Source organism: Perna viridis, chromosome 10, assembly GCF_037379345.1.
Source record: "Perna viridis isolate PV_CMFRI_1.1 ecotype Kerala chromosome 10, ASM3737934v1, whole genome shotgun sequence".
In the NCBI taxonomy this organism is placed as follows: Eukaryota; Metazoa; Mollusca; class Bivalvia; order Mytilida; family Mytilidae; genus Perna; species Perna viridis.
The window spans coordinates 19,496,154-19,523,504 of NC_142454.1; the positions used below are offsets into that span (position 1 = coordinate 19,496,154).

Sequence of the window (27,351 nt, forward strand, 5' to 3'; positions counted from 1 at the left end):
AAGTTATTCATTTACTAAAAAAACTCACCCATTAATTCACAAGGCAGATTTTCAAATAGAAATATTTATTTTGCTTGCTTCTTGAATATAAATAAAAATATTGTATTTGCAAAGCAAAACTTTTCTTGCGGGTTGACCCTACCCCCACCCCTTTGTAATTATGTCCTTTAATGTTTTTACGAGTCTCACTCAGACGGTACATGTATGGTGAAGCTCACAGTGGTCGCAGATTTAGGCAATGCTTACCCCATATTACGTATTTTGATTGTATACTGGAGTTTCACTGTATCACAGTAGTTAGCAGCTTTCTAGACTGAGGAAAATCAGGCCTTTGGAAAGTGGATTTTTATTTTGTCCGAAGTTGTAATACAAAATCTAACCTATCATTGTATTGTGATACATATTTCAGTTTTCGTGTACTTAACAAAAAAAATATTATTTTTTACTAGGTCAGAAAAACAAGATGAAATTTCATTACTTGATTAATCCCACTAGTCATTCTTTCGAAATAGATTCAGATAAAAGTTATTTCAGAATTCAAATGATGGCATTAATGATATCTCCAGCTAAATTAATACCTTTTTCTTTTGATATTGGGAATAGGTTTTGATAACTTAAGAGATAGGTCTCTCTTCATTCAGAATTGATAAGTTGCCTGATGCAATTTTGATAAACAAAACAAGAATGACGACAATTACGACCTAGATAAGTCAGTGACCGAGTTAAGCGTAACTGTGCCATAGTTTTATTAATATCTTTGTACTTAAAGAATTAAGGCTTGCATAAGGGAATTGATTAATAAAGATGATTTAAAATTACTTGTTTCAGGATTTAAAAACTAATTAATTGGGTTAACTGTTTTGTATTTTGGCAATTGTTTATATTTACATTTCGAGCGAAGATTAGATATATGTGAAATTTAAAGAAACTTTTCTTTTATTGAACTCTGATTGTTTATAGATGCCTCTTTATTTTGTGCTGCTATTACGTATGAACAGTGGGTTGGTCTTACTGGACGACTCGAACGGCAGGTTCAACACCAAGCCCCTATATAATGGGCGACGTTGGCCGTTTCGGGCGTCTGGTACCAACTACACTAACGTATTGTTATTTTAGTTGCCTAGGATTAACAGATGCCTAGAATTAACAGGTACCAGTCCATATTGTGACGGCTTGAGCTTTCAACTACACTCTCACGGAAACAAAATAAAATACTCTACCAACCAGCAAAATCCCCGTCATAACAATTGCATTATACCTATTTTTTATGTAACATCTTTAACACTCTGTATAATTGCTTGCAAAAAAAGTACGATAAATTTCTGTGCCTTAAAATGTCCATTATATCACGTACGAACTGTTTTGAACAGAAAAATTTCTAAAATTATTTTTATCATAAACCTCGCAATGGTTATTTGTAGGGATGCACTTCAACAACTTTTCAATGGATCTTGATAATTTTCCTAACATGACCATAAAAAATTTTGAAATGAAATCATTTCTGAATCGTTTTGCCACGGAACCAGTTTGCCAACAGAATCGTTTCGCCTTCTTTCCTGTTCGCCTCGGGTCGTTTCACCTACATACTAATTCGCCTTGGGTTATTTCCACATTCATTCTAGTTATTTGTAAATGAGATATGAGACTTTAAATATATTATTCTTTTGTGAAACATCATTTTTTTATGTTTTGTTTAATTTGTTCGTTTGTTTGCTTGTTTGCTTGTTTGTTTTTTTCTTCTTTAATTTTTTTTTCTTTTGATTTTTTATCATTAACTGTCACTTATAATATAACCAATGACAATGCATTTTTTTCATATTAAATTTTATTTTAGCAACAATATATTCATAGGAACTCATTCATATATGCAACTGTAGCGTGGCAATGAAGTTTTTTGGACTGAACATTACACCTCCAACTGATGCTGGCGTTGTTGACACTGTTGACACCAAAGGAATACCCATTACTGATTACTGGTTACAAGTTTACCACCTCTCTTGCTGCTTTTCTCCGGGACCTTGTAGTTGATTGGTTGGTAACATATCATGCGGCACGTCAGGATCAACATTGATGGACCTAGAAAGAAAACACAAACCATATAACTAGATAATTCACATCCTTTTGTTTCTAATAATGATAAAAAAGGTATTAAAAAGTGTTAAAAACCACGTTTTCATAACACCACGTTTCAAAAGAGTACCGTTACTGTCCTTATACGAAAAAAAAATACGTCTGTTTGGGGTGTACTTAGTTTGACACGTCGTTTTTCGCAAGGTACTGAATCGACCCCGTTGCTACATGTATGGTCAAATAAGCATTCCTATGCGAGTTCAAAGGCGTATTAATTATCCTGAAAAGTGACGAATAAACAGCAGAAACTTACCATTTTCTGACAAAATGTTCGGGTTTGTTTTGTTTTTGCTCAACCGTGTGTGTTAGCGATATGTACCGTGCTAACAATATCGTGTTATCCCGGGTGTAAACCCCCCCCCCCAAAAAAAAAAAAATATAAAAAAAATTGTGTGATGGGTAGGGCTCGCCATGCACGTATCATGTCTGTCTTCCAATGTTTTAATTGCGCTAGAAATCCTCATTTACTACATTACATGTGATTGTATGTAAAACGCAGTAAAATTATGGCCATGGATGACTGCAAAAGGGACTCTCAGATCTTTCGATAAAAGTGTTCATATATTTTGAAGCTCATAGGTGAAACTTTTTCATTGAATGGATGGATGAAAACTACATAAAATATTGTCTTCATATGTAACGGGTGAATAGTAATGTATTGTTCATGAAATAATATTTGTCTAATAATAAATACTCACTGCCCTTTTTGTTTCTTTTCCGAAAAAAATATTAAATGTACAATCTAAGTTAAAAGTCTACTACAAAGGTAGGTAAAGGGAGGTAGCATACTTTTTTTTTATTTATTTATCCTTTCCTGTCGATAGTGTCGTTTAGTAATGATTTTATTAAATCAATTGTGTCTGTAAGACATTAATGATGCCCCCACTCGCTAGATTCGCCAAATTAGGAACATGTTTATTTTTGTATGAAGACATGATTTGCAGATTCAGAAATCCTTACAAAACTCGTGTTACTCATGGTCTGGGGATCAATTTGGGGATCAGAAATTCCCAAATATATGGATATCTACACATTGTGTCCTGGCCACATATTGTCATGAAATTCTGTTTGGTAGTGTCAGACTAGTTGCGATGAGAAAAAAAATGTTAATACCCCCCCCCCCATAACAAATCCCTAACTTTGCTGCTTGGGGTATATTTCTGACAAAAATAACATAGTGTAACTATCACCAATTTCGGTAATATTTCACGAAAATCAAAATCCTTTGACCCTGCACACCTTCATCATGTGTAGAAATATCCTGTAAAATATTTTAGATGTAGTTCAGAAACTGTACGAGGATATAGCCAGACAAGCCATATAGCCCTATTTCTGAGTAAAATGACTAAGTGTAACTATCACCAATTTCGGTAATATTTCACGAAAATCAAAATCCTTAGGCCCAGCACACCTTCATCATGTGTAGAAATATCCTGTAAAATATTTTAGATGTGGTTCAAAAACTGTACGAGGAGATAGCCGGACAAGCCATGATCCATATATTTCTGAGTAAAATGACTAAGTGTAACTATCACCAACTGCTGTAATATTTCACGAAAATCAAAATCATTTGGCCCTGCACACCTTCATCATGTGTAGAAATATCCTGTAAAATATTTTAGATGTAGTTCAAAAAACTGTACGAGGAGATAGCCGGACAAGCCATGATCATTTGTAATCCGGACGGACGAACGGACGGACTGGGGAAAATTAATATGCCCCCGTAGTTTGTCGCGGGGGGGCATAAAAATAATAATCGGAAGCAAGTGCGTGGTATTCATTCCTCCCTCCTGACGCCTCTTATTAGAGGCAGCATTGAACGTCATCGCAGAATGATAGTGTAATGCATATTGGCTTCCTCAGCAACCACCTCTGATTAGATATTTTCCTACGCAGGTGCTTCCGGTTGTTCTACTGTACTTGTAGACTGGTTCCCGGTCGCAATATTCAGTATGTTACACATATACAAATACAATACCTGGAACGTAGTCCCGGGAACCAGGATACTGTACTTGCATTACACTATCGTTCTGTGATGACGTCACAGTATTACGTCATTTGAAAGGACACGCAAAGCAAGAAAAGTATGAACTTTCAGCTGATTTTTACAGCAACATTACTTTGCATCTCAGTTGTTAAATCAGAAGAAGCAACAGGTAATTAAGCAAAGTTGTCCATTTGACTATAGTATACATCATACAGGTACACGCAATCCCACCCCAGGTGTATCATGTTCACGGAGGCATTATACTGGGGTACCCCTATTCCGTTGGTCAAAATAATATTCTTCCGATCGAGTTACCGATTTGATCAGACGACGCTAATATTATTCATAAAAATAAAATTCGGACATTCTACTTTCCACTTCTGTAAATTATGTTATGTGCCTGTCTTTATTTAGTTATTACACCAATGATAGTCCGAATTTCCTCTGACCCTGCAACCCTCCTCTTTTTTATTTGGATATTGATATGTCGGGTTGGAGTCGGAACGATGTGCCATACAAAAAGTTGGAGATTCAGCGGTACGGCGGAGTATCGCCCTTCACTATACTCGGCGTCACATACGACTTTATTGACACCTACCGTCGTTTAAATTGTATTAAATGACTTGCTCATTCGTTTAGCCAAACGGCTTCTCCCTAAACAAGTCGCTTATTAGCTTAATCATGCGTAACAAATCCTTACGGGGAAATCCCATACTAATATCCGCCATGTTGGTTTCTACGGGACGATTTGTTTACAACGGAAGTTCGTAAGTTCCCGTAGATCTCCGGTGACAATCGTATTAATTCCCGCCATTTTGTATGTAAACAAAAGCTGATATGCTGGACACTTTTACACAATGTCAATGCTATTCTGGTTTTAAGTAGTTAGACATGTCAGTTTACATTGTTTCTGTGCATCATTTACGATTTAAGGCAATTTTAAACTGGATTTAAAGTAAGACAGCCAGCACATGCAACGTATTTTTGTCGGATTTAAAACATTGTGATCGAGTTATTACTCGATCATTAAGCACGAGAGCCGGAGAGGTTACAGTTTACAGTGCGGAATTTGTATATGACACATGGCATTCCTTGCTTCCACGATAGATAAAAAATATAAAAACATGTTTACATGTGACAGGGACAATAAATGTATATACAATGTGCATGTACATACATATACAATACTAATAGCAATATAGAGTCCCTGAATACTTCATAACAATCCTTATCAGGGCACTTTGAATTTGTAGAGACACAGGCACTTTGAGGGATGCTTTTCCATTTTAATCTTAAGGAGACGTTGAGTAATCTCTTGCATTATTGTCATTATCACTGTATTGTATTGTGGAATAAATTGACAACTGAAAAGATCATGAAAATGTAAATTTATTATACAGTAATCTTCCTTGGACTGGACTATATAGAAGTACAAAATGTACATCATCTCAGTACACAGGTGTGTTCCCAACAGCAACTCTATTTAAGTTAGTTAATATGTGTTTGATTCAATATAGAACTGTCGAGATATACCAAAACTCACTGCAACAGTCTGTCCATAATTTCTTTTCACTGGTGTACTTTTTAACCAAGTTTCTAACAATATTGTGATAAATCAGAGTGCTTTTAAGTACTTTGATAATTTGGTAAATAGAACTTTTTGTGTTGTAAGAAACCAGATCTTGGACTTGTATGTAATTACTTCTGTCAGTATGAATTCTAAATTCACTACTCTGTGCTGTAGAGAATTGATGTGTATTAAATGGTACATTGTTAATGCATACATGTATAATTTTGCAACTCAATTAAACACAATATTGACAAATATTTGACTCCACATTTTCTACAAGTACATATAATAGTAAAATATGGCCACATTATTCTGTCAGCTTAAGTCTACAAATTAACATTTCTGAATGTTTAATTTAATTATACCAGTCCTTGACAAAGTAATACTTGTTATTCTTGTGCGGTTGTGACTGTCCTTGACTCATTTTGTTGTTGTTATTTAGATAGGAAATATGTATTACACATTTCACAATTTTTCAAATATATAAGTGTTCAACAGACAAAAACAATTGCAGAAAGATCAGTTTTGTTTTTCTTTGGAGAGGAGGGTAGAGACATTTTGTTGGGTACAAACAAGTAGGTTGAGAAAAAGGGTTTACATGCAATTTTAGTATGAGGCTTACTAAAATTCACCTGAGTTTTGTACACATCTAATTCAGGACATGATATAGTAATTAAAGAATAATAATTATAAATCCTGGCCTTCCCTTGGCTTTTCAAAAAGGTATGAATAAGAAGTACATTTTATACATCTTAGTTTATAAAAGAGGGCAGTAAGGATAAAATTTGAAATGAAAAAGCAGAATTTAAGTTTGCAAGAAATAAGGAGGTAGTATCTATCATTGTCTTACTATATCTTGTATATATGTTTGTATTTATATTTTTTAGAGCAAGACATATAGTTTTCTAAAAAAAAAAAAAAGACAAGATAGAAAATTCGATCTTGGCCAAATTTGAATTGAATTGTTACTACATGTATGTGGACAAATCAAACTGCACCATGTGAAACCTCTCTTCAAGGATTTATATGGGTTTCTTTGATTAAAATATGAAATGATTGTTTCTATATTCACCACATAGAGTAAAGATTGAAATGTTCATTATAGACCCACAGTTTTAGTTTTTTATTATGTATGTTACATATGTATAATGAAGATATTTGGTGGTGAAATTTGACTGTTAGTGAGAAATTCAAACATGTTTATGATGTTGCAAGAAATTTATATTTAGACTTTCGTATTTCTGTGGATTGTTGCATTACAAATTAACCATGGTTGATCAAGAAAAATGGTGTATGTTGGCTGACCTGGGGTGGGAGTCGAGTGATTTTCACCATTTTTAGTTAACATTACTTTTCTAGTATAAGGGGTCTGACATTTAAGAATTATAATTAAAATTGAAACTAGGTACAGTTTATATTAATATCCATTGGAAATTTTATTATGCAAAGAAGAAACATAAAATGAGTGGCTACACTCTATCATTACGGGAGTATGTAAAGTTATAATAACTGTAATATAAGAACTCATATTCCAAACAAAAAGAAAGAAAGTGCCTGGCTCAATATTTGACATGAGCAGCATTTATGATATAGGGCATGCTTATCAGAATCTCTTTTAAACCTGTGCTTGCTCTTAATTTATTATCTATCAGAGTAAGTAGACAGTCGGATGATTGGACAAAACATAAAGGTTAGTTTTTAGAATGATATTTGCAAGCTAAGATTCAATCACTGCATAGCATTATGAGTTACAGGTATGTATCAATACTTTCTTAATGGGTTATGGGGTAATCATTTGCTTCTGAGGGCGCTTGCGAATTTTGTTGCCACAGAATATTTATTCTTGAAATTTTGCAGGTCATTTTCTGCCATATTGTGCAATGAATTATTTAATACCTTTTCGGTATATGAACTAACTTGACTGAGGTCATAAAATATATTTATTTTCAGCATAGGAGGTTTTAGGCCAGAATATTTATTTTCATCTAAGGGCCATAATTTTCATTTCCAAAAACTGCACCCCCCCCCCAACTCAGAATAAAATAGTTTTCTCCTTACTGTACTAGAAGTTGTACTTCATAGATTTAGTGACATGATACATATATGATAATGAAATATCATTTTCAGACTATACAATGTGTTGTAACTTGTTTGAAAAGATTTCATACAGGTCTGTCTTTTAAAATATGACAAGTTCGGCAATGTGTGTACTTGTATTGTCAATATTTAACAGTCTTATTTAAAAAGGGGGGAATTTGCATATTGATTTGATATTAATGCCTGTGATTCTTAAGACCAAGTTGTCTGATAAGGCTCTCTGTTTTGATTCATTGTTTTGATTTGTGCTTGATTTGGAAACGCTGTATTGCCAGTCACTCTGTTATCGGAATAACATCAATATTGTATTAATTTGGAGATTCTCTACCTCAAAATTTCTCGTATTAACCATTTTCTCACACTATGATATTCTTCTCAGTTTGGATAATCAAAACTGGAATTCGTCTGCTTGATCAACTTCTCGGTATTGTACGTTGTTTGCGTAGATTAAATCCGAAATTTCCGAACTAACGCCGAAATGTATTCTGGGTTCTTCGGTTTTTGGACAAATCATTTAAACGTAAACAACATCTCCTAGCAGGTACCAGTATCGTATTGCATGAAGGTTGGTTTGGTGAGTGCAAAACGAAAGTGAAAGTAGGGAAAATGGCTATTTATAGTTCAAGACTACTTTTCTGTCCGATCTTCGTGGACTCACCCTATTTTCTTTGCGGAAAATTATTTTTTCACATGTTCTTAGAAATGCTACATAAGTGAAAGTTTTATTGAATCAATTTACATATTTTTTAAAAAATCCTAAAAATATGCACTTCACTATAGAAGTCTATGGGAAAATTAATACGATGCTGAGACCAGCAATCCGATCACTGTAAACATGGCCGACTTTTTACAATGTAAATATTGGCACCGAAAATTAAAATCGGACAGGAATTTAACGATTCAATGTTTAGGGAGAAGCCGTTTGGCAAACGAATGGGCAAGTCATTTAAGACAATTTAAACGACGGTAGGTGTCAATAAAGTCGTAGAAAATATTTTTATTCAAATTTAAACCGTATGTTATTTATGTGACGCCGAGTATAGAGAGTCCATGTATCTATATTTTTAAGGAATGTGGTGATTATATTATGTTAAATAGATAGAACTTCTTCAGACCAGCATTTTGTGCCCTCATTTACTGAAATCGAACAAGGGGTTGCAAAGTTATGACATTTTTAAAGTCCCAAAATCATCCCCCCTTTTTTCCACTCGCAATGAAATCAGAAAATGACTTTAAGCCATTTTTTGAAGGCAAATACTGAAGCCATTATTGAAATGACATCATTCAACATTTATTTTCTCAAAGAATGGAGTCTTTTTATTGAAATTACCATGTATTATGATCCAGCCTTTTCCTCTTTTAGGAATACAACCAAGCCATATACTACGGCAAGTCTGTTTTGACGGGGTCAAAACAGCCTCCATGACCATTTTTCCCCTGCCAAAAAATTAAAATGCTTACTACTAACTTGTTTCTTGGCTTAATTCATACGATAACTACAAGAATTCTTCAAGATAAAAGTGTTAATAATCAATCCAAACATAAAATTTAAGATTGATCAACTACTTTATATCCCACTTCTACCATTTCAGCCTGTAATGGCAAAATGGCACTATAGTATCTGTAGTGCAGTGCAACCAATTCAGTATAAGACTAATAACCCATATCAATTAATGTATCATATCTTTAAAATTAGTAAAGATATGATCAAGAAAATTGGCATGCATTGTCGTTATAGAGTAAGCAAAATTTTTATTTTGGTTTTGAGTGTCGTCATGGAGAAACGGCAGCCATTTTGAATCAAGATGGCCGCCAAATTATGACAACAGTTGGTTTCTTTCACTTAGTCCAGATTTTTTAAGCTAGTCCTTTCATGTTTTGTTATTTCCTGTATTATGACATTATTTATTTGTGTACTGTAGCCAGCACTCCACAGTATTGTAGAACTGCCTAATTTTGGTCTTGTAATCTGATGCTTTGTAACATTTATCACTTTAAAAAATTGTCAAGCATCTGTAAATCTGGCTGTAGTATATTACATGAGAGACGAAAGGAAAGGCAGCCATTTTGAAAAAAAAATGGCCACTGCTCTCGTTGATATCCATTTCACAACCAAAAAGTTTATTTTCAACAATAACTTTCTTAAAAATCAACCTATTTTTACAATCTTGGTATCATTTTAATCCTCTCATTCTTATCTTTCTTTCTAAAACTACATGTTTAACTTTGAATTGAATATTGTAAAAGTACATGTACATGTATAGATTTGATAAATCAAGGATTTTTATAATAGACACTATAAAAATCCTAAGATAAGTGAGGAACTTTTAAATGGTAGATTTCAAACTGGTTATTTTTTTAATGTTTACTTCTTGTTTTATCCAATGCTTCAGATGCTTTCATGTAACATTGACCAAGTTTTGTAAGATTACTGACTGAATTGATTTAAAATAGTTGTTAAATCAAAATATCATGATTCTGCCATAATAGCTTTACACTATAATCATATATGTCATTTTGGTAAGCGACTGTATTTGTGCAATGTAAGTGGTTCTCTTTTGTGTGTATGTGAAGTTTTTACATCTTCAGGCAGTAATAAGCAGAGTGAAATGTTGATTTTACTTCATTTATTGTTTTTCTTGATCAAGACAATATTTAAATATAACTGCCATCATGATCATACAGTGAGTCAAGACAAACCAAATCTAATGAAAAAGAAATATAAAAATCTATTTAAATATCAGTTAGTAAGAATATCTGTTGTAATTGCAAGAAATAATTACAAGAAAAATCAGTGTGCACATGTAAGAATGTAAATACAACATGACAAGATAAAGTCAATGCAGTACTTTTGCAGTGAAACTGACCGTATGTTTTTTAAATGGTGTGATATTTTAATAGAAAAGATATTTAATTTTCAAAATATTAATCTGATAAAACCACTAGAACAGTTATGTCAAGACATAAAAAATATCTAAATTTTTTAGGTGTCTTAATTAAGAATAATACATGCATTTTAAGATAGCAGATATGATGCATGAGGTCAATTTCACTACAACATAACTTATGATTTTCCTATAAAAACAGCAATTACATCTATATGGAAAGTCCAAGGATTCTCTACAATAAAAGATCATTAATTTAATATGTGTACTAGATGCTATAAATAGATAAAAATTGGTAAAATCATTGTACTACTGAAAGTATAACAGATATTAATTGTCTTGAATAAGTGTACATGTCATACACAAAGACCTAGGAAAAATATTCATCATAATACTTTTTATATTCAGAACAAATAGATTCAAACTGTTAAAAACCAGGTTCTACCACTGGTGTCCTTGGGGTTGATCTCAAAATCTGAATAAAAGATAAAATTTTCAACAACACTAATGTCATCTTTGTTGGGCCATTTGAAGACATTTTTCTTAAGGTTAGACATTGACCAGCAACATCAACCTGAAACTAAAACATTACAAAACTGTGAAATTAGTATTAGTGTTACAATATATACCATTCAGCGTGTAATTATACCCTAACTCTTGGCAATATTTATTTGTGTATCCTCATCTACATGAAATATGCATGTCCTCCGTAACATGTGCTTTCACTTCAAGTCGGCCAGCAACAATGTTACAAAAATGAATCTGATGTCCAGCAGCAGGTAGCAATCCACATTTGAAGATCCAAAATTGCCTTGCGAACTCATTAGCATCATAAAGGAATTAAGAATTGACAATTGGTTCTTCATCTGCTTCTGGTATTGGTACGGTATACATGTTACCAATCTCTCTTAGAAATTCGGATGTCTTGATGGTTTTCTGTTCATGTATATTTAATTAACTGATTTTTTTTTCATACGGGAATAATTTTCACCTGAATAAAATTATTATAGACAACAGTTTCATAAAAAAAAATACGGGCGCTTATAAGATGAAACGATGGGAAGAATGCTTGACCCTCCGCTTGATTTCATTTTCGTCAAGGAAGGCTATTTATAGCCTGAACTTGACTTCGAGGTCATCGGCAAGTGGGATTCACCCAGAAGTGGATATTGCCACGTGGAACCGCCTAAATATTCAGCGGTCTGTTCTGGATCTTTACCCTCCAACTTTTCCACCTTGCAAATTTACATTAACATATTGCTCCACCGCCGATCAATGTGTGGTGATTTATTTTTCGTAAGAGATGGAAGTACCATGACATCAAAGCTTTTGTAATATTTGTTGAATTGCAATATTTCTATGATTATGTTTTTATCTTAAACTATTTGAATTTTGTCTTAGCGAGCTGGACTATTTTTTTCTAATTGACCTGACGCAGGTCAAACACAGTACCTCCAATAACCGAAAACAATATGATGTCGGAAGGACAAGTGACAAATTTCAAAGTACTGACGCCATATTGATTATTACAGACTTTCGTTAGATATCTAGAAAGTGCTGGAAAAAAATATAAAAAAACTTATTTGCAAGTGTGTTTAAATAACACAGTGAGCAATTATACCACCCAAAAATGTGTTTTATTGAGGTGTTCGGATTTTCAATCTGGTTTCCGGTTAACACCGAGATTTTTGATTATTCGAGCAACCCGGTCAAACATTCACAAGAAGATGTTGGAAGTTTTTAATGACAGATTTTTTGGACCTGCAATGTACACTCTTTTTTTGTTTTGTTTGTTGGGGTTTAACACCCGAGCAGCAATATTTCAGCTATATTCAGACGATGAACATGAAATTGATGATAAAATGAACATAAAATGATGATGAAATGAACACGCCAGGGGTACCCCATTCCACCACCTGGGGCACACATCCCAGTTGCTCTGTGGGCAAAGCGCCCTAGCCCCCAGCTAGGGTTCTGAGCACTATTTAGTCGCCTTTTACTACAAGCTTAACGCTGCTGCAGGCCTATTCTTTTAACACCCGGACCTGCACGGGGCTGTACACTCTTTGAGTTGTTAATGTATTGTTAATGTCTACCATTACAAGATGGGTCCTGTAGGTTTGACAGTGTTATTTTTTGTCAATCTTACCAAGGAGTTATATATAGACTATCATAACTGTAAAAATCTGAAAATGTGGGGAGCTGCTGATAAAGGATTTTTGGAGCTGCAATGTACGCTTTTTGTGATTTACAAAAACGTAAGTATAGTTTTAATGTTTATGATTACAGTGAGGGTGCGGGGAGGGGGGAGTTGGCATCCCTCCTTTTTATGGGAAAATTATAATTTTCATGTGTAAAATTGACAAAAATGGCAAATAATGTCCTAGCACACCCCTTTTTCTGTAGAACCCAAGCTGCCACCCCTCATTTTCAAAGTGTGTGGATCATGAAGGTTTGAAAGTACTATTTTAGTGTTTGTAAATTACAGGTATTTTTGTGAACAATTTCGATAAAAAATATTTTTTACATATGCTTAAGAGTTTTCAAGTTGTTCTATATTTTATCATATACGCATTGTACTGTTAAATACATGTAAATCATATATATATATATATCGTATGTTTGATTTGATCCCAGGAATTTAAAATGCAAGCAATGTGTACATGTACATGAATAAACATACAAATGTACATGTAGCAAACAATATGAAGTATTTAAATTAGAAAATAAACATTTGAATCATGGTATTGTTAAATTAATATGATTTCAAAGCAGAAACATAAACAATGTCTGTTTCAAAGGTAAGAATGAAAGGCAATGTAATTAAAATTAGATCTTCATTGCTCCCCCTTTTCTTTTATGTCACATGAAGTCATGCAACAAAGAAAAAAAGGGGGAGCAATTAAAATCTAATCTGAATTAGATTGGGATGAAATGAGGCCATATGGCATATTTATCACATTCAGTAGTTGATCTTGATCTATCAAAAAGAGGGATATCTAGTAAAAATTAGTATTTATATGTAGCCAAACAAACAAAGATTTTGGCATGTAATATTCAGTATGGAATGTACATGTGTATTATATCCATATACATGTAAGTCATAGTTGATTATCAATATGCTTCTTTTTTAGTGTATTGTCAAGATATACATTTAGAATGCAGATCTTAGATACAGTATTTTCATGACATATGAAGGACAGTCAATTAGGTTTGAAATTCTATGTCCATGAATGTGGATTGAAAATATGATGGATTTCAAGGCACCCGAAAGTAGACCTTTCCTAAGAGCTGATTTTCAGGGACAATCATACATGTACAATGTATTAGGTAAGTGAAGGTATACATAAGTTTGTTCATATACTTTCAATGTACACAATGAGTTAAAATTTTCAGAACTGGTGATAGGTCTACTGTTAACATTGCTAGTGTAGAACAGTTGTCATATACGTCTTAGCAAAATTTGCAATTTACATTTCTATGTCTGTGAACAGGAAATTTATACTGAAAACTACAAAAATACTTGTGTATGTACTCTAACTATGGTTACTGGCATATGCAGTACAGTATTTATTAAGATTTCATACATGAAATTATGATATTTGTATTATAATAATACTTTTATCAAATTTGTTATATACTTTACTGTGTGACATTAATTGCTCATAAATAAATCAACATACAGGGATGGATCCAGATATTTTGAAATTGGGGGGATCCAGACATTAGGTAACTAGAAACCATACATGGGAGAAGCCCTAAAGCAATAGCATTAGTAATCTTTCCAGTTTTTGTATTTAGAAGTTTTGTCTAGTACATGAAATGACTTTAATTTATTGTTTTAAACTCACCACTTCACACTACTTCAATGATCTGCCTGTTTATGAGGGGATGTTGTTTTAACAATGACCATCTGTCAGTCAGGTGAAAAGTAACCTATTCTACTCTTACTTATGTTACCTGTTATTAATAGTTATTGAAACAAAGATGTGCTCATGAAGTACACTGTACTACATTTTTGTAAAGTTTGTTATGTTTTATTTAAGATAAATTTGAATTATTTTAGAGACAGAAGTGTTTATTTTTTCATAATTAAGACAGCTGATAGAGATATTTTAAGAATAACATTTTAGAACACTAAAATAATAGTATTAACTCAATATAATGTTACAGAAATACTGTTTGCAAAATTTCAATCAACCGTATGATTGGCTAAAATACATGTATATTTTCATGCATTTGCATATTGTAACCTATTGCAATTATCAAAGGCACAGTTATCATTTTTTCCTTGATTTCTTTTCAGTGGTCATCCCTTTTAAAGTTTCACTAGAATTGTAGCGAGAAGAAAGCAAAAGCAAAATGGACTTTTTGTGCTGGGTCACTATTTAGAAATTAAACAAAGTTCATGATTCTCAAGTGCTGGTACATGTCAACATCTCTTAATAAAAACTACAAATATGAAGTCTTGATTTCGTAGCACTTATTTGTTGGCAAAACATAAGAGTTACTTCTATTTTAATGTAATACATATCGGTGAAACAATCATGCAGAAAAAAATGAAAGAAATGCACATACATTATTGAAGGCAGGCAGATATAAAACACTCTGCTTAAGTGCAATAATGATTCATCATAAAAAGTGGTACTCATGGGGTGTGGGTTCACTAGTAACCTTTTAGTTTTGGAAAGTAGAAAAGATGGATTTATATTCAAAGTGCATTTGTTATAAAGAAAGACATAATATTTCCTGTATTCACTACATCTCTTTATCCTTGACTTTCCATCTTGATTGGAACTTAAATTGCTAAAATATATGAGGTCAAACAATTTTTTTTATTTTAAAGATCTTTAAACTGCATAGTAGATTTTATAGTAAGAGTTTGTATCCTTGTTTGAATTGAAAAAAAATTCAACTCCGGGCTTAATCTAGACAACAATGACAAGGACAACCTTCAGTAAATTCTGTTTGAAAACTAACAATATTGATATGTTTGTTCATGTAATCTAATCTATTTCAATTCACTGTCAAAGAGGGCAAAACCAAGGAGAAGTTTTTTGCTCATTTCTCCATTTAGATTAGGTCCTTGGTCAACCTAGCTCCCCTAGTCCACAGGATTCATTTCTACTTCATGCATCTCCAACCCGAAATTTCAAAGTGTGGATTTTTTCTTACTTTGAAAATCCATCTAATATTGATGGTCAGTTATGCACAGTGGAGATATTTTTTGAAGAAATGCTGGTTTAGGAGTAAAGTATCAAGAAATTTGAGGACATAAACGTACACAGCCAGAAATACCAAAAACAATAACAGAAAAGAAGATGCATAAATACATTAATAAACAAGCAGTATTGATATGCATTTCATTAAAACAGATGGTTCTCTTTAAAATGAGTAAGGTTTTGATCGGTTTATTTTGCTTGCAATTTGGTTACATGAATATTTATGAGGTCTTCCTTGACTCAGTGCCTCAGCACTTTGATTTTTTTTTCACAATAAACAAGATTTCAATCGATGTTCTATTGAGATTAAAGGCATTTTCGTCCAAGTACGAGTGTTGTTAATAAAATATAATATCATTGCTTTTCGTGCGTTGCATTTTTAGTAGTATGCATAAGGTGGTCCCAGAAAGATATACAAGACACCTACCTTTCGTCAAATTGCCGGTCCGCCATCTTGCGTTATCGAAACCAGGTCCAAACAAAATCTAAATCGAGCTCGTTCAGGACAGTAAAAAAAACGTCCAAAAAGGATGACTCCAACATGGGTCAACAGATTTCACCAAAATTAGACCACAGATAGATCTCGTCATGCTGAACATGAATTTGGTTAATAACCCTAACGGTTTTGGAGATATATGCAAAAAAATACTGTCTGACCCATATGTTCTATTAACGGATCAAAAATCCAAACTGTCATTTTGTGAAGGATACCCTAAAAAACAAACATGGTAAGTTTCGGAGAAGATAATTGAAAAATTGTTAATGACGTCGACGGATGCCAAGTAAGCCTGAAAATCGATTTTCTGGGGTTGGGGGATGTAACACCTTTCAACGTAAGAGATATCTGTAATCTGATCGAAAAACACACACAAGGATTTTCATAAGGAATCCAAATTAAAAAAATATCCAAAAATCAGACAAAGAATGAAGGTGTGGCCCCGTTTAGGCCTTCTATTGACCTTTTTCTGGTAACAACTGCTTCAATATAGTAGCCTGCAACTAATCGTGAATTTCTACTGGTTGTATAAGCGTGTAACCAAATGATCTGCCTGGAGAACCCACCGATACAGTCGTTAATGCACACTCCATATATTTTTAATTTGTCATAAGAATTGAGATGCCAGAGAAAGTCGGGTCCCCTCGCAAAATATTGCCGTCTTCTTAGCCGAGCTTCAATTCCAGTTGGATCGATTATCTGCATCATCAGTTGTACTGTATCTCTAGATATGTCAATGCCACTCTGAATGCATAGAAGATGCATCTACGGGGGTTGAAAATTCCTGAAGCCCGACGCCCGGGACTAAACAAATTGTTCTTCGGACTTGCCGTTTTTCAATGAAATAAGTCCGTCGGGCATGGCAAATCTAAAAAAATAAGAACTATTTTTTGAAAGATTTTGTTGTCATTATTTGGACCATGTTTCTCGATCTATTCCCTGACCTATAAATAGTTATAACTTTATTTTTAGAATGGGTATTCACTAGATCGATCTATTGATTAGTCATTCTCAAGTCTGAATCACACCTGCGCTTGATCAGACGCATTTTTTGACATACTACAAATTTTATTAATCAAGCGCAGGAATGATAAAGATCAAATTAGTGATAAACTTTTTAGGAAAATATCGTTGCTCAATTACAATTTCACGGATAAAAAACACAGAAACGGAAAGCTGATGACAAGGCATCACACCTGTGGACGGAATAAATTGACACTGTCTGCAAACATAGAATTATACATAAAATATCAGATAACAAAATTGCATTTATATCGATTGGGACTTGACACAACATTGTTCGGGCTTAGTGTACAAAAGATGAAAAAGTCCAGGGCTCGGGTCTTCCTAAAACAAATTTCAACCCCTGATCCATTGATAACCTTGGTGTCCTCCTGATGATTGAACTTTATCCTGGATAAAAAGTGCTGCTTGCAAAACATCAGTGTTTGATTTTCTATGACTTAAATTTGCCCTTTTTATACTTCCTTTTAGTGTTCTCATACTAAAAAAGATTCCATTGACTTCTGAAAGCAATTTTTAAATGGTTTTGTATTCAAAACCAAGTCTAAAATAAAGTTTGCATGTCTGTTCCCTGTCAATGACTATATATGAAGAAATACAACAAGAGAACCATCTGTTTTAATGAAATGCATATCAATACTGCTTGTTTATTTATGTATTTATGAATCTTCTTTTCTTTTATTGTTTTTGGTATTTCTGGCTTTGTACGTTTACGTCCCCAAATTTCTTGACACTTCACATCTAGACCAGCATTTCTTCAAAAATATGATTTCACTGTGAATCACTGACTATCAATATTAGATGGATTTAACCAAGTACTAAATCTAAAGGGAGAAATGAGCAAACTTCTCCTTGTTTGTGCTTACTTTGACTGTGATTTGTAATAGATTAAATGAACAAATATGTTAATATTGTTAGTTTTCAAACAGAATTTACTAAAGCTTGTCCTTGTCATTGTCTAGATTAGGCCCGGAGTTGAAAATGTCTAAACTATACACTTTTTTATAATAAATAATCACCTTTCTCTACGAATTTTTCAATTCAAATAAGGATACAAACTCTTGTTATCAAAACTACTATGCAGTTTAAAGATTTTTAAACTAAAAAAAAATGTTTGCTTGTACCTCATATATTTTAGCAACTCAAGATTCCAATCAAGATGGAAAGTCAAGGATAGAGAGATGTAGTGAATACAGGAAATATTATGCCTTTCTTTATAACAAATGCACTTTGAATATAAATCAATCTTTTCTACTTTCCAAAACAAAAAGGTTACTAGTGAACCCATACCCCATGAGTACCACTTTTTATGATGAATCATTATTGCGCTTAAGCAAAGTGTTTTATACCTGTCTGTCTTCAATAATGTCTGTGCATTTCTTTCATTTTTTTCTGTATGACTGTTTCGCCAATATGTATTATATTAAAATACAAGTAACTCTTACGTTTTGCCAACAAATAAGTGCTACAAAATCAGACTTCATATTTGTAGTTTTTATTAAGAGATGTTGACATGTACCAGCTTTTGAGAATCATGAACTTTGTTTCATGCCTAAATAGTGACCCAGCACGAAAATAGTCCATTTTGCTTTTGCTTTCTTCTCGCTACATCAAGTGACACTTTAAAAGGGATAACCACTGAAAAGAAATCAAGGAAAATATGACAACAGTGTCTTTGATAATTGCAATATATTACAATATGTAAATGCATGAAAATATACATGTATTTTAGCCACATCATATGGAAGTACAGAAACCTCTTGATGAGAAACATTCTTACGTGTACATATAATTGTGTGCAAAATCAGGCAAAAATAGAGGTTGGTTGGTTATCATTGTCCCAGGTTTTTACTGGTTTTTAAGCCACCTGGTCATTCCATACTGAATATTACATGCCAAAATTTGTATCGCACGCGGTATCAACACAAGACTCCTATGTCAACCCACGTAGGGCTTTTGGTCGTGGGGTGATATAGGTCGTGGATTAATACCGCCTCAGATACAGATTTTGGCATGTCATTCATTAAAACATATATTTTAGTTATACTTCAAGTGTGCTGTGTAGGGTGTGATACAAGGTATGCAATATAGGTCTAGGGGTGTGATGTAGGATATGCAATGTAGTTCTAGAGATGTGATATAGGGTATGCAATATAGGTCTAGGGTGTGATATATGGTATGCCGTATAGGTCTAGGGGTGTGATATATGGTATGCCATATGTATGTAGGTTTAGGGGAGTGATATGCAGTATATGATGTGCATATGATTATGCATGACTAAGGGTGCGATATAGTCCAGCGGTGTGATATAGGGTATGCGATATACATGAACATTACTTTATGTAGGTCTAACGGTGTGATATACAGTATGCCATATAGGTCTAGGGGTGTGATATACATTTGTACAGTATTCAATATAGGTCTAGGGGTACGAAAAATAGGTCTAGGCTTGTGATTTAGGGTATGAAATATAAGTCTAGGGGTTTGATATAGGATATGCGATATAGGTCTAGAGGAATGTCAAGCGGGGACTCTTTACGTGTTGTATGCTCTAAAAGTTTGTTTGGCTACGTATAAATACCTAATTTTTACTAGATATCCCTGTTTTAAATAGATCAATATCAGCTACTGAATGTGATAAATATGCCATATGGCCTCATTTCATCCCAATCTAATTCAGATTAGATCTTAATTGCTTTCCCTGTGTTCTTTGTCGCATGACTTCATGTGACATAGAAGAAAAGGGGGAGCAATTAAGATCTAATTTTAATTATATTGCCTTTCATTCTTACCTTTGAAACAGACATTGTTTATGTTTCTGCTTTGAAATCATATTAATTTAACAATTCCATGATTCGAATGTTTTTTTCTAGTTTATATACTTCATATTGTTTGCTACATGTACTATTGTATGTTTATTCATGTACACGTACACATTGCTTGCATTTTAAATTCCTGGGATCAAATCAAACACACATGTTATATATATATAGGATTTACATGTATTTAACAGTACAATGTGTATATAATATAGAACAACTTGAAAACTCTTAGCGTATGTAAAAATATTTTTTATCAAAATTGTTCATAAAAATACCTGTAATTTACAAACACTATACATAGAACACTTTCAAACCTTCAGGATCTGGCACACTTTTTTTTTCAATTTTACACATAAAAAGGAGGGATGCCTACTCCACCCCCGCACCCTCACTGTAATCATAAACATTAAAACTAGACTTACGTTTTTTTGTACATCATAAAAAGCGTACATTGCAGCTCCGAAAACCCGTTATTAGAAGCTCTCGACATTCTCAATAGATGTTTATAGTCATGATAGTGGTCTATATTTAACTCCTTGGTAAGACTGACAAAAATTAACACTTTCAAACGTACAGGACCCATTTTGTAATGGTAGACATTAACGATATACTAACAACTCAAAGAGCGTATATTACAGGTCCAAAAAATCCGTCATTAAATACTTCCGACATCTTGTGAATGTTTGACCGGGTTGCTCGAATAACCAAAAACCTCGGTGTTAACCGAAAACCAGATTGAAAATCCGAAAACCTCAGTAAAACACGTTTTTAAGTGGTATAATATGTGTTATTTAAACACGCTTACAAATAAGTCTTTTTTTATTAGTATTTCAGCACTTTCTAGATACCTAACGAAAGTCTGTAATAATCAATATGGCGTCAGCACTTTGAAATTAGTCACTAGTCCTGCTCGTTAACTAAGACAAAATACAAATACTTAAAAATAAGCACATAATCATAGAAATATTGCAATTCAACAAATATTACAAAAGCTTTGATGTCATAATACTTTCAGCTCTTACGAAAAATAAAGCATCACATTTTGATCGGCGGCGGAGCGATATAATAACGTAAATTTGCAAGGTGGAAAAGGGGAAGGGTAAAGGGAACAGACCGCGGAATATTTAGGCGGTCCCATGTGGCAATATCCCACTTACGGTTGAATCCCACTTGCCGACGATCTCTAAGTCAAATTCAAGTTATCAATAGCCTTCCTTGACAAAAAAAACTCTACTTCTGTACACTACATTTCTGAAATTCATCGAAATTATTTTGTAATTCTGTAGTTACATAATTATACTCGGCGTCACATAAATAACATACTGTTAAAATTTGAATAAAAATATTTTCTACGACTTTATTGACACCTACCGTCGTTTAAATTGTCTTAAATGACTTGCTCATTCGTTTAGCCAAACGGCTTCTCCCTAAACATTGAATCGTTAAATTCCGGTCAGATTTTAATTCTAGGTGGCAATATTTACATTGTAAAAAGTCGGCCATGTTTACAGTGATCGGGTTGCTAGGAGATGTTGTTTACGTTTAAATGGTTTGTCCAAAAACCGAAGAACCCAGAATGCAATTCGGCGTTATTTCGGATATCTCGGATTTATTTTACGCGAACAACGTATAATACCGAGAAGTTGATCAAGCAGACGATTGTCACCGGAGTTCGACGGGAACTTACGCACTTCGTTTGTAAACAAATCGTCCCGTAAAAACCAACATGGCGGATATTAGTATGGGATTTTCCCGTAAGGATTTGTTACGCATGATTTAAGCTAATAAGCGACTTGTTTTTGAGAAGCTGTTTGGCTAAACGAATGAGCAAGTCATTTAAGACAATTTAAACGACGGTTGGTGTCAATAAAGTCGTAGAAAATATTTTTATTCAAATTTTAACAGTATGTTATTTATGTGACGCCGAGTATAGGTAATAATGAATTTTTCGATATCCCACGCAAATTATCATAACCACATTTTAATATTTTTTTTCAAATACTTGGTATGTAAGTTATTTTTAGAATCATTCTACCGATATGCTTTTTTTTATTTGTGGGTTGGTATTTAGCGATTAAATATGTAGCATCAAATTCTTACTGTTCTCTTGGTGTATAATCATGCTTCTTATTTTATGTTCTTTAAGTTTATCGCTTTGTAATAACTATCGACGATGCTGAAGGCAAAATGGATATGACACCATTGCTGTAACTATCTGTTGATTTAACGACATGCATATATCGTTAATTAGACATAACTGTATTGCAATTTCGACAAAGTAAGTCATAATTAAACATACCTATTATAATTTCGACATACGATATCGTAAATTTGACAAAGCTATGTCGTTATTATCGTTATTTCGACATACTATGTCGTAATTTCAACATATAACTATACCGTAATTTTGACATTACTATACTGTAATTTCCACATATCTATATCGTAATTTCGACATCGGATGTCATAATTACGACATAATATTTTTTTCAAGTAGCCTTAATCGACGTTCGTAATTGACAAACAAGATTCATAGTCATACTAAGAAATGTCCGTTTTGTAAGTCTTGTTTTTTGCAGAAAATATTTTTTTGTAACTGCAAACCGTGACAAATTTTATTATCGTAAAATGTAATTTTATTATTACATCTTTGCATCGACAGTTACAATTTTTGCATCTACCCCAAAGAACTTGAGATAAAGGATACTACAGACGCTGTGAGGTTAGTCTCATATCTTGACCTACACTTAGAAATTGATGGTAAAGGAAAACTATTGACCAAACTTTACGACAAACGTGATGACTTTTCATTCAGAATTATCAACTTTCCTATCATCTGTGGCAACATCCCTTCAGCACCTGCATATGGAGAATTCATATCACAGCTCATACGTTATGCCAGTGCTTGTCGAAACTACGCAGACTTTTAGTATCGCGCTAAAATTCTAACAAATAGGCTTCTGGAACAGGGTTATGTTGCTACAAGATTGAAATAATCACTACAGAAATTTTATGGTCGTCATCATGAACTCGGGCATCGCTACGGTGTATCCATCTTCGCCACGAAAACTGATTTGTTCAACATGTCATATTTTTCCTTTCTTCTTTCGTTTGCCCCGGACTTTACTTTTTATGAGCAACTCGGCGGATGTTACTAGACAAGCAGAGGACGCTTACCCAACCGGTGCACCTGGTCCATGCTCCCAATTTTTGTGGAGTCCGAGTTGCTCATTTGCTTTTTTTACTTTGTATGTATGACTTTAGTTACTTTATATTATTTGTTGCGTATGTCTGTTTTCCATGTCTGGTCTTTGTCCCTGGATTACATTCTTTTGATTACCGCTATAACTTTGGTTCCCTTGATTACTCTTTCAAGATGAAATGGTGCTCAAAATAAATAAGTTGAGTAGTAATATCACATGCACTTGTTTGTAAATTAAAGGAGCTTTGTGAATTTTTACAAGCTTTTCCATTTACCGACCGCATTGGTCCGACATTGTGAAACTTATTTATCGTGTTTAGATATCAGTACTTCCGGTTTGTGATGTTACAAGCATAAAATTGACCCGAATCTTTAGAATGTCAATTTCTCCAGTGGTTCGTTGTTTAGTAAAATAAATTTGCAGGATTGCTATTGGCATATAAATGAATCGATATAATCCCACTTAAAAAAATCGCGAACTTACACTTTAAGGGTTATTGTTTATAGTGTTAATTTTATGCATGAGATACTGTTTAACTATTCTTATCTCCAGTGAAGCATGAGTATGACTAGGCTGCATTGGTGCTCCATTTGTGTACTAGAATATTAATTTATTCCTTGGTATTACAACTGAAGATGAAAATGTTGATGAAAATAGTAATAAGATTTTATCTGTTTTAGATGGCGAAGATGAGGATTATGTAGAGCCTGGAGGAGTGTATACCCGTTGGGGAAGTTCAACATGTCCCACTCATTCCGAAAAAGTTTATGACGGTGAGCTTTTATGTAGCACAAGTCCAGTTATAAAAAATACTTATGGAACATCGGTAGGACAAATATCTAAAAATATCTTCTATCTTAAAACAGAATATTAGATTTCAAAAATACAGTTAAAGCGCGGTAGTTCGAACTCCAAGGGACCATTGAAATGTGTTAAAGTTATCGGGATTTCGAGAGATTGGAGTTCGTCTATTTTCGAATTGTTTTCGTTGCCGGTTCGATTTCGACTTCATCGTTAGAAATTGCTTACTTCCTGCAAAGCCTTCTTATATTAGTTCGTGGATCTTTTTCATTCGCTTTCGGAAGATTATGTTCACTTTTGTACATTAAAAATGTTGTGAAAAACGTTCGAGTTCCGTAGTCAATAATTTGTTTTCATCTGATTTTTTATGCTTTCATCATGCCGACTTCGGCACATTCTCCAAATTCTTTCAGTCAGTACTGTGATAAGATTAAAACTACCTAATTAGTAATGACTTAAATATTACCTGTAATTAACTAAAATGACACTGATTAATGATAGGGTTTTAATTTTTTACACCTTTTATTACCCAAGCTGACAAAATGGCTGACGAGGTCGAGTTAGTGAGGGTTATTCTCTAAGATTTATTACCGACTATTCAGTTCGAGTGTTCGAGAATTCTAAGGTTATTCATATTGATTATGAGAAGAAAAGTTTAGTACTTGTATTCGAGAAATCCCGGATGTCCGAGCGAGTGAAGTTCGAAGAAAATTACTGTATTGTGTTTGTCGATATGAAAGTAATCAATGGTGGAACCAAGATTCTAGCCGAAATCAAAAGAATGTAATCCACAGACAAAGACCAGACAGATATATAAAACAAAGAACATGACTTTCATGAGCAGCTCGGCGGGTGTTTCTACAAAAGCAGTGGAAGAATACCCTTCCGGTGCACCTGATCCATGCTCACAGTTTTTAGTGGTTGCTAATTTACTTTCGTTACTTTCTACGTATTATTTTGGTTATTTTATGTTCTTTGTTGTGTCTGTTTTCCATGTCTGGTCTTTGTCCCTGGATTACAATTTTTTTATTTCCGCTAGAATCTTGGTTTCCTTGATTACTCTTCCACGAAAAAACATGGCAAATTTGACAAAATAATGAAAGTGTCTGATCAAGCAAGTGCTTTAGGTTCTTTAGAGCATCTAGCGCTGCATTCCAATGACTGGACTTATGTCCGCCAACCAATACCTAACAAATTGCATATTTCCTGGTAAGTGAGACAGTCAGTGTATTGAAAATAACCAATCATGAAGTATTGATGAGATGTTATTGGTTTTCTACCAGACCTTACCACTACGTGGAGGCATTAACCACCCAGCGAAATAGATTTTTGATTTGTTTGACTGCAATGACCGCATACCAAGTTTTGACTTTATCCCTATAAATCTCTGCAAGAAAATGTGAGAGTTCTGCCAGAGTGAGACCGAATGAAATTTTGTTTGACATTGCACTCGGACGGTCAATATCACAATTTTTATTCAAATGTTGAAAACTTCATTTGAACTATATGACTTAAGTGTGTTTCAATAGTATTGTTATTTTTATTTTAAGGACATGCCGCCGGAAAGAAATACAATGCAGTCGGATCAGGTTCTAACTTTTTATGTCTTCCCAAATTTCCTGAATGGAATAAGTATGCCAGTGGTCACAGTCCTGGAACGGGCAAAATTTTTGGTGTGGAATTTGAGATTCACAACGAAAAGCCATACCCAAAAAGTCTATTTAACCGAATGGTACTATGTGCTGTATGTAAATCTACCTGGAGGCCAACAATCCTGATGATACCAGCCAAAACATCATGTCCAAAACATTGGCATCTTGAATACCGTGGTTATATTATGGCAGAAAGTGATGGACGTGATCGTAACCCATCACAGTACGTATGTGTTGACGAAAACCCAGAAAAAACAAAAGTCAATAATAAAAACCAGGGTGTGATGTATCCAATCGAGGCCATCTGTGGCAGTTTGGATTGTAAAGTCTATGGTGGAAAAAAAGAACTTGCATGCGTTGTGTGTAGTCAGTAGTTCAATGCCAATATCGTATAACAAACAAAAAAATTTCAGCAAATGTGTGTACATTTACTCTCTACACCATTTTAACAAAGTTATTATCAGCAAAGCTTGGAATATTTGGTATCCCCCTAAATTGTGTCACTTAATATATTACATACAGTTTTATAGTTTCTTGAATTTCTTTCCGTTATAAGACAAACACATTAAGTGAGCGAATACATTACACTCCTACTTTCGTCAAAGAAGAAAAGAATACATGCACCTTGCAATATCTCGTGGGCATAAGTATTTAAATATACTAAGAGTTTGTCCTGTCTGCGATCTATTGGATATTGTGGCAGACGAGTATGTCTAGTACCCCAAATAAAATCTACACACACGAAATCGCTAGTTGCAATCAGAGACTTGGAGAAAATAATAAGATCTTTCATGCGCGCAAACTGGTTTCTCGATGTCACCATCCGATGGCGTGATTTGTTACTGATATGTTGTAGAAAAATTGAGGCTATTCTGTCACCATTATGTTGCTAGGATATATCCCTCCGAGAAATTGAAAACGCCTCGAATAATAAATGATTTATAAATATTTATAAATTAATTATAAATATGGCAAGTAAAATATTTTAAATGAATCATAAATATTTATTATTATTTCATAATAATAGTAATAATAATTAAAAGGTCAATTGTTCCAGAACAATTGAAAGGTCTTTCCCACCAATTCTCTTCTAACAGCAATCATGTTCATAAGAAAGTACCTTTGCCTTACGACAAATGGCTGATTGTATAACAGCCTTTACCGACGAGGCGATCGACACCAATTATTTGTTGCATATATTTTAAAAGGGGAGGTTTTTGACAATTTCCAAATTTGCAAAATAGTTCTGATTCTTATAAGAAAGATGAATTCAGTAGTAACTGTGTAGTTATAAACTTTTTTCCTGTCAATTTCATCAAAACAATTATTTGAGAACAAAATGAACTTGTGATTTTCATGAAAATAGAAAAAAAATCAAAGGGAGATAATTATAAAGTATTCCAATGAAAAGTTGGCCAAATGGCCACCCCTTTATGGAATATTAAAAAACACTTAACCTATTA

General features: G+C 33.6%; 1 protein-coding gene and 1 long non-coding RNA gene across 3 annotated transcripts; one reads left to right on the forward strand and one right to left on the reverse strand.

Annotated features, from left to right (window-relative positions):
• Positions 1–804: 804 nt before the first annotated feature.
• LOC148604854 (uncharacterized) lies at positions 805–16,498 on the reverse strand. Its single transcript, XR_015916242.1, has 3 exons — positions 16,319–16,498; positions 9,115–9,221; positions 805–2,076 (listed from the first exon to the last, which is right to left on the reverse strand). It is a non-coding gene; the product is annotated as an uncharacterized LOC148604854 (long non-coding RNA).
• Positions 4,129–26,415, forward strand: LOC148604855 (uncharacterized). Of its 2 annotated transcripts, none has more exons than XM_088551169.1 (3): positions 4,129–4,286; positions 24,116–24,208; positions 25,787–26,415. In XM_088551169.1, exons 1-3 carry the CDS (start codon positions 4,217–4,219, stop codon positions 26,260–26,262), a joined length of 639 nt encoding a protein of 212 aa, XP_088407295.1. In that variant the 5' UTR covers positions 4,129–4,216; the 3' UTR covers positions 26,263–26,415. The 2 variants fall into 2 exon arrangements, with proteins under 2 accessions (XP_088407295.1, XP_088407294.1); XM_088551168.1 differs by lacking the exon at positions 4,129–4,286 and adding an exon at positions 13,809–13,999.
• Positions 26,416–27,351: the final 936 nt, after the last annotated feature.

Excerpts from the sequence above, each read along its gene's own strand:
- LOC148604855 (XM_088551168.1), top strand. The coding sequence starts at position 13,903 with ATGTGGATTGAAAATATGATGGATTTCAAGGCACCCGAAAGTAGACCT. Across the intron at positions 14,000-24,115 it reads ATACATGTACAATGTATTAG|ATGGCGAAGATGAGGATTAT; the intron begins GTAAGTGAAGGT and ends TATCTGTTTTAG. Across the intron at positions 24,209-25,786 it reads TTCCGAAAAAGTTTATGACG|GACATGCCGCCGGAAAGAAA; the intron begins GTGAGCTTTTAT and ends TTTTATTTTAAG.